The 13,571-nt window shown below is 38.4% G+C and overlaps 1 protein-coding gene across 3 annotated transcripts; it reads left to right on the top strand.

Moving 5' to 3' along the window:
* Positions 1 to 248: 248 nt before the first annotated feature.
* On the top strand, positions 249 to 11,579 carry LOC106133355 (bromodomain-containing protein 7). 3 transcript variants are annotated; one of them, XM_060952392.1, is made up of 13 exons: positions 249 to 424; positions 496 to 611; positions 831 to 959; positions 1,230 to 1,436; positions 1,929 to 2,129; positions 4,402 to 4,518; positions 5,007 to 5,046; positions 5,884 to 6,021; positions 6,604 to 6,744; positions 7,245 to 7,378; positions 8,152 to 8,336; positions 9,749 to 9,927; positions 11,433 to 11,579. In XM_060952392.1, the coding sequence occupies exons 1-13, from the start codon at positions 397 to 399 to the stop codon at positions 11,522 to 11,524; spliced, it is 1,707 nt and encodes a 568-aa protein (XP_060808375.1). In that variant the 5' UTR covers positions 249 to 396; the 3' UTR covers positions 11,525 to 11,579. The 3 variants fall into 3 exon arrangements, with proteins under 3 accessions (XP_060808375.1, XP_060808367.1, XP_060808382.1); XM_060952384.1 differs by lacking the exon at positions 5,007 to 5,046 and having other exon boundaries at positions 4,402 to 4,558; XM_060952399.1 differs by lacking the exon at positions 5,007 to 5,046 and having other exon boundaries at positions 499 to 611; positions 4,402 to 4,558; positions 11,433 to 11,578.
* The last annotated feature ends 1,992 nt before the right edge of the window (positions 11,580 to 13,571 follow it).

Raw genomic sequence — 13,571 nt, 5'->3', positions numbered from 1 at the left:
ACAGATATTTTGGAAAAAAAAACTGTAAACTAGCTTCTTAAGTTGTAAAAAGCTAGTTTACAGTTTAGTTTACAGCACATCAACAGTAGTTTGCATGCAACGGAATGTGATAAATTTGTCAATAAGCCAATGATGTTTCTGTAGCGTCACAAATAATAACCAATCACAAAGTACTACAGAAAATTATATCCAATTATATAACGGTATCGTGTTCAATTTCTCAACTGTCAATGTCAAGTTAAACTAAATATGGCAGCAGGTTTCCTTCGATTTGAGTGAGCTGCGGTTTTGCGGCATAGTTTCAGTTATTTTTCATATCAAAAAGTTAACTATAACTGGCCTCAGGAAAAGAATAGTGTAGTAATAATTGAGATAGTTAACATTCTTCTGTTAACTATGGATGAGTTAGATAAACTTAATTGTAGTGAGTAAAAAGTTTGTAGTTATTAGTATGTACCAAAATATTACATTCTAAAGCATTTACATTTTTTCTAGTAGAAGAGGTATTGGATATGAGTGACATAGAAAATTCTGCTAACGATGAACACAAAGAATGTGACGAAAAGCCGAAATCGCAAAAAAAGAAACGAAGACGCCGAGAGGTCGATATGGTATGGAGACACTATTTTCGTTTTAGACATTACGAATACTTAACAATTAACTGTATCTATTCATAAAAAAAACAATCCAAAACTGTAAAAATTACATTCACATTTTTTTCACATATATTATTATTATTTTATCAGTTTAAATTTTATTTGAAATGCCTATATGTCGTTTTTTTGTTGCCCTACTAAATGTAAATCTAACTTAGTTTAAAACATTTATAGATAAAATTGTCCGATGATGATGAATCAGATGATGAGAGTGTAACCAAAAAGTTGATGCGGCACCTCAGCCCTGGCCCCGGACCAAACTCTCCGGCGTCTCACAGGGAACCGCGAACTTGTGTACTTAAGGTACGCTACCTACTTAATGTAATATGTTTGTTAGTAGAGATTCTTGTTAAACTTATTAAACATATAACCTTTTCAAAAAACAACAAATACTACATAGTACTTAATTAGGAAATTAAAAAATGGTTCACATCAGTTCAATGTATCAATCAGAAGCATTGCCCCACACCATGCCCTGACTGGGATTCCAAAATTAAGCCTTAATCATTACAATTATTAAAATAATCTGTAAAATCATTCACACATGTTGTAATCATTAATCAACAATTACAGGCAAGTCAAAAGCGCCGGCCTCTGTCTCGGCTCCTGGAACAGCTGCTCCGTAATCTGGAGAAGCGGGACCCCAACCAGTTCTTCGCATGGCCAGTCAACGACAACTTCGCCCCAAACTACTCCAACATCATCCGGAGACCGATGGACTTCTCCACCATGAAGCAGAAGATTGATGATAATGAATACAAATCACTCAATTGTTTTATTGTAAGTTCTATAAATGACAAAAACATATCACATTTTATCACTAAGGGGTAGACAGAGCCAACAGTGACAACAAAATACAAGTATGAATTGCACCAGAGTGTTTGTGATAGTATATCAAATTGGGTGAAATTGGTATCAATAAAAGATTTAAAGTAAGAAAAATCTACAGTGGGGCAACACAAATTTTGCTTACATACATAGTAACCCCTTGCGGGGTAGACAGAGCCGACAGTTTTGAAAATACTGAAAGGCCATATTTAGTTGTATGGCTTAATTATGGAATTGAGATTGAAATAGTAACAGGTTGCTAGCCCTTTGCCAAAAAGAAGAATCACAAGAGCCCTTTGCCAAAAAGAAGAATCCCAAGTTAATAAGCGTATACTCTAGTTTCCTTCTACAATATCCATGGGAAAGCACTAAAATTCTATTCTAAATTCTAGTCCTAGCCTAAAGGGAAACAGCACAATGTTATCAAACTATTTCACCCTACAGAGCGACTTCAAACTGATGTGCAACAACGCAATGAAGTACAACAAACCTGGCACAGTCTACCACAAAGCGGCCCGGAGGCTGCTCCACGCGGGCCTCAAACAGCTGACCCCGCAGAAACTGAGGCCACTCGGGGACATCCTCACATATATGTACGAGATACCAATCAGGGAGCTTGGATTTGATATCGGGAAGATGGATGTGGTATGTTTTTTATGAAATATACATACGTATAGTCTCGTTTATATGTCTTACAGATAGACAGAGACTACAATATCGAAAAAACTGGAAGTTACTTCAGATGTGTGGTATAATTATGTTGGAATTGAGATTCAGATATTGACAGGATGCTAGCGCATCGCGTACAAGATGAATTCCAAACTTATTAGCATATCCCTTAGTCGCCTTTTACGACATCCATGGGAAGGAGACGGAGTGGTCCTATTCAAAAGTGCGAGGAACCATGTAATTAAAATCGTGAGGTACTTTCAAACCTTGCAAAGCTATAAACGGATGAAGAACTGGATTACAATGGTCATGTTAAAGTTGGCGTAGGCGGTAGGAGGCTAATGCCCAGCACTGGGTTGTATAAGGCTGTTGATGGTGATAAAAATGTTTGTGAAAGTTTGTGACTATGTATATACTTTACTTATTCACACAAAATCTGCTGAATGGATTTGAACGAGAATTTATCACTTTTGCATCAGAATGATACATCGACTATATTTATCTAAGTGAATAAGCAAATGCTGCTAAGTGATATGAGAGCTCGTTTAGATGTTATTTTTTAATTTATATAATAGCAATGTTCTGGGCAAAAGCTGGTTCATATGTCAGCCAATCAAAATATTTATATGCTTAACAGTTTATTACGTATAAATTGAAGCTAATAATTTTCAAGTAAAATTTTTGTAATAACTGAAAATGGAACATCATTTAATTCTATGTGTATAAGATTCTTATAGCATTATCTGTTTATCAATGTTTTTGCCATTTTAACATAAGAAAACTCTCTTAAATTCTTTGTATTTCAATAACGATTTTTGAATTGGAATGACAGCACCATGACCCAAATAAGTTGTCAATTTACCAATATCTCTACCCAATTTTCTTTTCATTAAATTACTTATTAATTTTTTAACTTTTGAGATGGTGCATTGAGCTCAGTGGCGCCCTCATCGAAAATATACATTTATTTGAAATTCTGCACCTTTTGTTACGTTGGTTTTAGCTGTGACTGAATAAAATCTACCTAAAATGCGTTTTTGGACCTTTTGTATGAAATACAATAATTATTAGTCCTGTCTGATCAAGAAAGGTCATTAACCTACCTGAGCCTTAAAGTAAGGTAATTAAAAATACTACTAAACATAATGTAATTAAAGTACCCAATACTTTTCAAATCCAATTTTTAATTTTTTCGTTTATATTCAACAAATTTAAATAATGTGACATCGTCACATCATTTGAAAAACTAACACCTAAAGCTGTAGAGAAAATTTCACTGCAAGTATAATTAGTAAAACTATGACTTTAATATGAATACTTTAAATTGAAATGTGTCCAATATTTAGGGGAAAATATCTAGAATATTTAACTTTATTTGAATGAGGGCGCCACTGTGCTGAATTCACTATTCTAATTACAAAAATTACTTTTTGCAACGCAGCCTCTTAGGACGTACGCGCGGAAGGTGATTCTTTATACATATATACATTTATATAGAAGTTTGCGTAGTACATAGCGTTTTAGTTTGCTTACACATACGAGAAGGGTTTCGGTGTTGTGTCGTGTAGTTCTCCAAACAGGGATTATATTTGCTCCCTAGAGTTTTTGCATGTTAGTGGAATGATGGAAGTTGAACTTACATTGAAGTATTTAAATAGAGAATCATTTTAGGTTTGCAAAATTTTTAACCATTGGGAACTGCAATTATTGTTGCCTTTTTCTGTTTGTGCGTCCATTATTTGAACACTTTTTAAAAAGGTTTCTGACAAGATGCTTTTATTACTAGTTATTTAAATTGTATTTCGTGTATTTTTTTTTTTGAGTTTAGCGAACATAATACAAGTAATGTTTTTTTTTTATTTTGCCATCTTTGGATATTTATTTAGTAAATTTGACCCGTTTCTGTTTTGTGTACTTCAAAGTAAGTTCAACAGCCTAACTTTAAACACAGGAATAACAGTGGCGATAGAACAAGACTAAGTTGCAACATTAATATTTATTTTTTATAGAACTTTATTATAGTGGTTAAATGACCATGTGAAATTTGTTTCCTATTCTATATAACTAAGTGTCAATAAGAATTTTCGGCCACCTTGTTCTATCGCCATATTGTATTCAACCAAATCGTAATTTTATAAATCGAATACTAATTGAAATCAGACACAAAATTATTAGAAGTAAATTATGATGCGTCTGAACGAAAAATTTATAACTTTCCTATCTTATTAATCGTTCCACTGTCCAACAGCATAAGGTCCTAAAGAGAAGCAGCCCGATCAAGAGCGGGGGCTCCGAGGCGGAGGCCGCGTCGGACGGCGGCGCCGAGCGCGGGGAGGAGGGCGACTGCGTCAAGATGCAGATGGAGGCTGCCAGGGAGCAGCACAGGAAGAGGCTTGCGAAGAAGGGTAAGACAGACTGTGTCTAACAGACGAACGCACCTTGATCAGATCGTCAATCTGTCAGGACTGCGTCAAGATGCAGATGGAGGCCGCCAGGGAACAGCACAGGAAGAGGCTTGCGAAGAAGGGCAAGACAGACTGTGTCTGACAGACGAAGGTACCTTGATCAGATCGTCAATCTATCAAGACTGCGTCAGGATGCAGATGGAGGCTGCCGGGGAACAGCACAGGAAGAGGCTTGCGAAGAAGGGTAAGACAGACTGTGTCTGACAGACGAAGGTACCCTGATCAGATAGTCAATCTATCAGGACTGCGTCAGGATGCAGATGGAGGCTGCAAAGGAACAGCACAGGAAGAGGCTTGCGAAGAAGGGTAAGACAGACTGTGTCTAACAGACGAACGCACCTTGATCAGATCGTCAATCTATCAGGACTGCGTCAAGATGCAGATGGAGGCCGCCAGGGAACAGCACAGGAAGAGGCTTGCGAAGAAGGGTAAGACAGACTGTGTCTGACAGACGAAGGTACCTTGATCAGATCGTCTACCTATCAGGACTGCGTCAAGATGCAGATGGAGGCTGCCAGGGAACAGCACAGGAATAGGCTTGCGAAGAAGGGTAGGCAAAGAATGCTTACAGAATTAGAGTAGCCAGTAGATAGATATAGATAGATAAAACTCTTTATTGCACCATAAGAGTAAAACATACAAAACAGCACAAAGCAGATAGAGATGGTACAAAGGCGGACTTATCCCTAATGCAATCTCTTCCAGTCAACCTTTGGGTGGAAGGAAACCAAACAGGAGATTGGCGTTGGCGCAGAGCAAGATAAATAAATGTTTTAACATTATAAAATGCACACAGTAGTAGTCGTATGGTTCACTTTTCAATGGAACCACACCATATATTTTCTGTGGATGTCGTTAAAAGCGATTAAGAGAATGGCTTATAAACTCGGGATTCTTGTTGGCGATGGGCTAGCCTGTTACTATTTGAATCTCAATTCCATGATTAAGCCATAAAAGCTTAACGTGGCCTTTCAGTATTTTCAAAACTGTTGGCTGTGTCTACCCGCAAGGAATTATAGACGTGATCATATGTATGTAGAGTAGCCCAATCGTTTTTTTTTAACAACATTTTAATTTTGTTTCACCAATCCCGATCACTTATGATTTTTGAAGATGTAGATCATATAAGACCTGGGTGACCGAGTGGAGCTCAGTTGTTTTCTTTTTTTTTTTGTTAATTTTTTCAATAGACTTTGCATCTTTTTACATTCCTTTGGCATGTTTTATTAAACACAGATTTTTTATATATTTCTTGACATTTACAGCTTTCCCTCGCATGGACTCCGAGGGTAAGACCACACTATGCCTGGTCACGCACACGGTGGAAGGCTCCGGAGATGACAAACCCCTGACCCTCGGCAAGATGATAGGGAAGTTGACGCAAGGAACTGGATCTTTACATAGTGAGTAATATATTATTATGTCTTTTCTTGCAGGCTGTAAAATACAGAAGTCGCTTTTCGTTATATTGTTTTTCTTTTTTACTATAAGTCTTGTTGTGATGACATATCTACAAGGCCCCAAGTCACAACAGCCAATCACGCGACGCTATCAGCCAATAACAGCGAGTAGTATAAATAGCGCAAAAAAAATAATCACGGATTGGAGCATATTTACAATCTCCGACATCTCCCCTCCCGCTACATTGTATTAAAATAAATTGTTATAGCATCAAATCTAATCCCTATTGCTTCTAATAATATAAAATAATAAATAGGTTTATAAAGTTAGGATTCCTCTTGTAAGCGATGGGCTCGCAACCTGCCACTATTTGAATCTCAATTCCATCATTAAGTCACACGGCTGAATGAAGCATTTCAGTTTTTTCAAGACCGTTGTCTCTGTCTACACCACAAGGGATATAGACGTGATTATGTTTAAAGTATGTATATAAAAATGCTAATTTTTTTTATTTCGCGCAGTTTTTTTATCTGAACTGCTAAGTGTTTTCTTAAAAGAAATAAATGACCATTTCTTAATTTTAGTTCCTCGTGAAGACAGGCGTAATATCGCGAAGGGGGTTAAACCCTTAAATTACGGCCCGTTCAGCTCGTACGCGCCGTCCTACGATGGAACCTTCGCCACTCTGACCAAGGACGAGTCTCATCTAATATACCACACGCTGGGTAAGTGCAAAGTTGTTGGAGACGACTAGGGGAAGTGGAAATGGGAATTGATGATGAGTTCGGTGAACAACGCCATCTTTTGAACGTCACTCTCAAAATAGGTGAGATTTAAAGACGAGAAAGAGTAAGGAAATTGTCCGATGTCGACTAGTAATACATTGATTTTTGGAAAATCTGTTCTTTAATTTAATATAATCCTTGGCATAAATTTTGACTAAGGGTTAGGCTTAGAAACTTGGGATTCTTTATAGCTGAACGTGGCCATTTAGTCTTCAAGACTGTTGTCTCTGTCTACCCCGCATGGGATATAGACGTGACCATATGTATGTATAATATGTATAAATTATGAAATGATAAAAATTTAATCTAATGTATTAAAAATAACTGTGCTATATATTATTCTCAGTAGCAAGTTATATTGCATATTTACAGTTCTACTTGTTCACCAAATATTTAATATATAATTTTTTTTTGATATCCCTCAAATTTTGTACCCTCAGCTGCCGAGACGGGGCAAGGCAACGAAGAGCTTCTACGTTTCGCGCCCGACTCTCCCTGGAACCTCTTCTACGACATGGAGGCAATGTTCCCGGACAAGAAGCAGCAGCCGGAACAACCGCCCAAAGAGGAACCGGTAAACGCTTTAATTGTTCTTTACGAGTTATGGGCAAATTGTGACTGGGTATTATCGATCATACATACATATGGTCACGTCTATATCCCTTGCGAGGTAGACAGAGACAACAGTCTTGAAGACTGTATGGCCAGGTTCAGCTATTTGGCTTAATGATAGAATTGAGATTCAAATAGTGACAGGTTGCTAGCTCATCGCCTAAAACAAGAATCCCAAGTTTGTAAGCCTATCCCTTAGGCGCCTTTTACGACATCCATGGAAAAGAGATGGAGTGGTCGGTCCTATTCTGTTTTGGATTGGTGCCGGAAATCACACGGTACACCTAACGCATATTATTAAATCTTGTGACGTTTAAGTACAACGTCGCAGGTAAGAGAGAAGTGAGATAATTTAAAGTTCCATAGACTAAATACAGTGCCGTGTGGTTTCCGGCACCAATATAAAAAAATATGAGACTCCATATTTTTTTACATGGATATTGTAAAAGGCGACCAAGGGAAATGCTTATAAACTTTAGATTCTTCTCGATGAGCTAGCAACATGTCACCATTTGATACTCAATTCCATCATTAAGCCATACTCGTACAGCTTGCCAACTGAAAGGCCACGTTCAGCCTTTCAGTCTATTCAAGAGAGACACAGAGCCAACAGGGCTCTGTCTACCCCGCGGGGGATGTGGACATAATTGTATGTATGTACGCACAAACAGCATGAACGTTTGGGATCCCGCCAAAAAGTGCTGATATTTAATTTGTAAACACCTTCTCTCCTAGGACACGTCGAAACTGAAAGTGGACATAGACCAACTGAGAACACTATCGGAGTTGGGCATAGACGTAGACTTCCTCACTGACATAGAGGATGACGTGAACGCGGCCCAACACGACTACGGTATAGGGGGAGCGTTGAAACATACATACGAATTGCTACAGAAGTTGGAGAAAGAGCAAAGAGACAGGTTAGTTATTATGTAGCGGGAGCGATGATTCGGCTCGACCGCCACCAAAGGGAAGATCTTCCGCCAGGCTCGGTGTTATGCCTGGGGAACCGCGGCTCCGACGATGTTGTGTCGGAGGTTGTATATATAGCTCCAATCCGTGAAATCTTTGAAATCGCGTCTTAGATTCTTCTCTGCTATTGGTTGAGCGCGTCAATTTCTTCGCGATGATTGACAGTAGTTGTTTGATTTGATGTTTGTGGCGAGTGGCGTAGAGATGTCGCCACAATTACATACATAAATACATAAAATCACGCCTCTTTCCACTTGCCACGATCTCTGCATACTTCCTTCGCTTCATCCACATTCATAACTCTCTTGATGCAAGCTCGGCGGTTTCGGGTACTCTTGACCTGACCCTTTACCAGGACGTCCTTAATTTGATCAAGATACGTTCGTCTAGGTCTTCCCACTCCGACCTTTCCCTCCACACTCTCCTTGTTACTACTATACGTTTGTTATTCTTTGGTACTTTATCTTATTTATTATATAAGTACCTGGGTGACCGAGATGTGATCGGTGGACATTATTGATCTTTAGCCGGCCATTTTAAATGGGAAAATGTTTTTGGGTGAAATCATGAGAAAACGAATTTTCCTGGACGTGGAACCCAGGTAAATCGTTTTTTACGCCCGATTTAAAAATTTCAACTAAATTGTTCGAGCCGTTTTCGAGAACGCGAGTGCAATACTGCTCGTTTTGTAGTATAAGTTATAGGATAATCTTATCCCACTTGTTATATATATCTGCCCTGTAGCAAGACACTATCGCTGTCCCGTTTCATGTCATAATATAAAGTGGAACAGCGTTTTTTCGCGCGGTAAAAACGGCGTCACGCTTGCTATGCTGTGCTGATTCCACTTCTTCTGAGTCTGGTAATTCGCGTTTCATATTAAAGGACAAAGTAAATCATGAACACTCGTTTAACTTTATCTATACTTATATTATAAAGCTGAGGAGTTTGTTTGTTTGAACGCGCTAATCTCGGGAACTACTGGTTCGAATTGAAAATTTTTGTGTTTAATTTATTAAGGAAGGCTTTAGGCTATTTATCATCACACTGCAACTATAACGAGCGAAGAAATAATGGAAAATGAGAAAAAAAACGGGAAAAGTTATTCCTTCTTGGGGGCTTCAGTAATGCCCATAATACCTATTTCACGCGAACCAAGTCGCGGGCACAGCTAGTAAAATAAACTCGCTAGTTTAAAAGATTAAAATAATCCAAAATAGTAAATAGTGCATTAAGTCTCATTCTGTTTGGCCGCCGCACTGTCGACTCGCGTTTCAATTTCGTCACGTCCACCGAGCACCGCTCGGTCACCCAGGTACGAGTGTAACAACAACAACTGAAACCTGGTTTCGTCCGCCAGGCTGTCGGCGCCGCCGCCCTGGCACCTGTCGCTGGCGGCGCGCGCGGGCGGCGCGGAGCGCGAGCTGGCGCGCGCGGGCGCGGCCATGCTGCGCGGCATGGCGGCGCGCGTGCCGCCGCGCGAGCTGGCGCCGCGGCCCGCGCTGCGCCGCGCCATGGGCGTCACGCTGGCGCACCTAGGTCTGTTATCTTATCACTATCCTCGACCGCCGGACCCATCGATCGATAGAAATCGAATCTATCGATTCGATTTCGATAAATCGGATAGGAAATCAATTTTTCGAGCGAGAAAGCGGTATTTCCAAACTTATAGTTAAGTGCCGTGTAGTCTCCGGCACCGTTAGAAAAGAAAGAACAGGACCACTTATCATTTTCCCATGGATGTTGTAAAAGGCGACTAAGGGCTATCCCTTGAGTCTTAGTTTTCCATTAAGTCAAACAGCTAAACGTGGCCTATCAGTCTTTTTAAAACTGTTGGCTCTATCTACCCCGCAAGGGATATCGACGTGTATGTATAGTAATGAATTAATACTTAAAATAAAAAACGTGGCCGGTAGTGTCACTGGTCATTACTTTGGCAGCTAAGAAGTTAAGTCGGGCCAAAAATATCCTAATCTGACCATCGTGTGACTACAGCTTCATCTCAAGGGAAAATGTTAAGTATTTAAAAGTATCGCCAGCCAAGTCACGCTGAAAGATCTAGGTATTTTCCCTTTCAGTCCAAAGTGTAGAATATTTTTAACTAACAGACTCTCAGGAACGATTTCAAAGCAAAAGCTACATAGTACCAACTGGATGGAAAGTCTCTGTCACCACTTTAAGAAAGACATCTTGCACATCCTGGTGAATGGAAAATAGAATTTAAGAATATATTAGTGAACTAAGTATAACATTTCAATACAATGTACATTGTTCAGAAATAAATAGAATAGAATCTACACTAAAAACTAGTCTGTTGAGAAGTCGATAATCGCACTCGTACGATATAGTCTTGCAACCATTGTAAAAATGGCGCTGTAAATGAATAAAATTACAAAATTGTTGAGAGAAACGCAGACATGCACCACGCCTAGTATAAGTTATAAGCAATGACGCACTTGTATACTTTTTGTGTAGGGATAAATATATTTGTGCCGTGTGGTTCCCGGCACCAATACAAAAAAGAATAGGACCACTCCAACTCTTTCCCATGGATGTCGTAAAAGGCGACTAAGGAATAGGCTTACAAACTTGGGATTCTTTTTAGGCGATGGGCTAGCAACCTGTCACTATTTGAATCTTAATTCTATCATTAAGCCAAATAGCTAAACGTGGCCATTCAGTCTTTTCAAGACTGTTGGCTCTGTCTACCCCGCAAGGGATATAGACGTGACCATATGTATGTATGTATGTATAAATATATTTCTTGAGTTTGACCCCACTTAAAGTTCTCTGCCACACCCAATGGTTGACTGGTAGATAATGCTTCTAGCATTAAGTCTGCTAATTGTGCTATACGTTTATACATTGTATTTGTGCAATGAAGTTTTTAATAAATAAATAAAATATACATACATTCGGATCAACCTTGTCAAGTACTTCCTTCTACGTTTAAAAAAATTACAGTGCCATTGTTATTGTTAATTAATTTTAAATAAATAGTTTTCTTTTATAAAATAATTTGAACTAATTTATTTTAATTTCAGACACGCCAATGGCAGTGGACGATTTCGAGCTTGACCTGGAACAGCGAGACACCATCTCCGATCTAGACTCTAGGTCTAGTCACGACAAATAGACCTAGATATAATGCCCAAACGAGCAGTTAATTATAAGATATATAAATATAGCATTTATTATTGATATAAATATTGTTTTCTTTATATTGCTTTACCTAGTTTCCTTTATATTTAAAAACGTAAACTCTATTCAAATCCCGCGGGAATTTCAAATATTCCTGTCTTAGGCCAAGTGACGAATCTGCATAAATGCCGAATTTTAAACCTATCCCTCTTGTTTTGTCTGTCAATCAATTAAATAGACAAAATATAACTTTCTAGTACTACTCTTTTAAATGTGAAACATAATTTAAAAAAAAATGCTTTTTATATTTCTTTTGATCGAGGTATTTGAAACTAAGATATTACCTACATAATAAAATAACTTCTGACGGTATATTAATGCTGGTTTCTGATAAGTTAGCAATTCAGAGACGTTTACAACAATTTTCAAAGCGTTTTGGAAGTTCGCTGAAAAGCGGTAAAGTGATAAAGAAAAATTTTTGCTTGGTGGCTGTATAATTACTGCTCCCACCGAGTTTCCAAAAACAAAAAGCAAGTTACAGTCCACTATGTTTTCCAAAACATTAACACTGACTACAATTTGCCAAACCCCGCAATAGATGTCGCCAGTGGTAACGCTTTAGATTTTTAATAATAAGATTCGTTAATAGATGGCGTTACGTTAACTAACAGGATTATATATATATATATATATACATTTTGCGAATAGGCAGCGTATTACCATTAATTCATGACTTAAATACTATGAGGTATTAGAGGGACAAATTGAATACCGGTACCCTATTGGTTGTTACTATGAAATATAGCACGAATTATACAGTTCATAATCAGTTTGAATGTTATGTACCCTACATTAGTTTGAATAGTAACCGATGTTGTTACGATGAGAGAAAACATTCAGGCAACCATGGTCATAAACGCTAAAGATTAATCTGCAAAGGTTGCGGAGGTCTGATGGGAGTCGCTTAGTATAAAAACCTGACTCGCCCAATACATGATCAAAGGCATACCCCCCGCTCCTCTCCAGCGTGATGATGATGCAACCGGAACTACAGCCGGGAGGAAGAAGAATCAGTTTGAATGTTCAATGGACGTTTAAGTACTTACGAGAGGGAAAATATCCTAATAATATTATAAATGCGAAAGTTTGTGAGTAGATATGTCAGTATGGATGATTGTTACTCTTTCACGCAAAAACTACTGAACCGATTACAATGAAATTTGGTATGTAGGTAGTACCCAGAATAACATATAGGCTACTTTTTAATTCGGAGTTCCCGCGGGATTGATTGTTACGTTATGTTTGGGTTTCCACGAGGACGTAGTCGCGGGCGGCCTCTAGTTAAGAAATAAACTGCAAGATTTAAGAACCTATGTTATGGGATAATGATAATGCAAAAAAACACCCCCATTAAAATAATTCCTTAATGGGCATTAATGAGGGTATCTATTTCTTTTTCACTAATTTAGCATCACTTTATGACCTCTATTATTGGATTTAGGACCTAAATAACCTATTCACCTGACCGACCGTCAACTATCACCTGTCAACGACCCTATTTCCTTTGCTACGGTCACAGATTATAGTAATAATGGATCTACGCGTTCGCGATCAATCAATTGAGTCGTGTGATCGCGCGCAGCGCACTCTCCCACACGCGTTGCGCACGCGCCGGTAGGGAAAAGGGTGCGAATAGCAAAAAAATGTTTTTTTTTTTAAACTGTCTGGAAGACTGTATTACGTAAGACGGCTAGGAAACTAGGGAATGTATCGTGTGAGACGAACAAAAATTAACGGAAATAATAGTTTTATATGAGGACGGATTTACATAAAGATTGAATGCATAGGTATTCTAGTAAAAAAATTACCTTCAATGAGACATCTCTCTCTTATCCTAGCGTGTAGCCCTAATTTTAACGTATCATTTTGAATTATAATCGCTTCTACAGATTTCACAAGGAAGGCAAATTTCTACTACTATAGAAAATAAACTTTGCATTATAGAGATGTCCGAGCAAAGCCGTGAGCAAAAGTAATAAGTG

Source organism: Amyelois transitella, chromosome 3 (genome assembly GCF_032362555.1).
Source record: "Amyelois transitella isolate CPQ chromosome 3, ilAmyTran1.1, whole genome shotgun sequence".
Taxonomy (NCBI): Eukaryota; Metazoa; Arthropoda; class Insecta; order Lepidoptera; family Pyralidae; genus Amyelois; species Amyelois transitella.
Note: the sequence above shows the minus strand (reverse complement) of the source record. Positions and strands in the feature narration are given on the sequence as shown.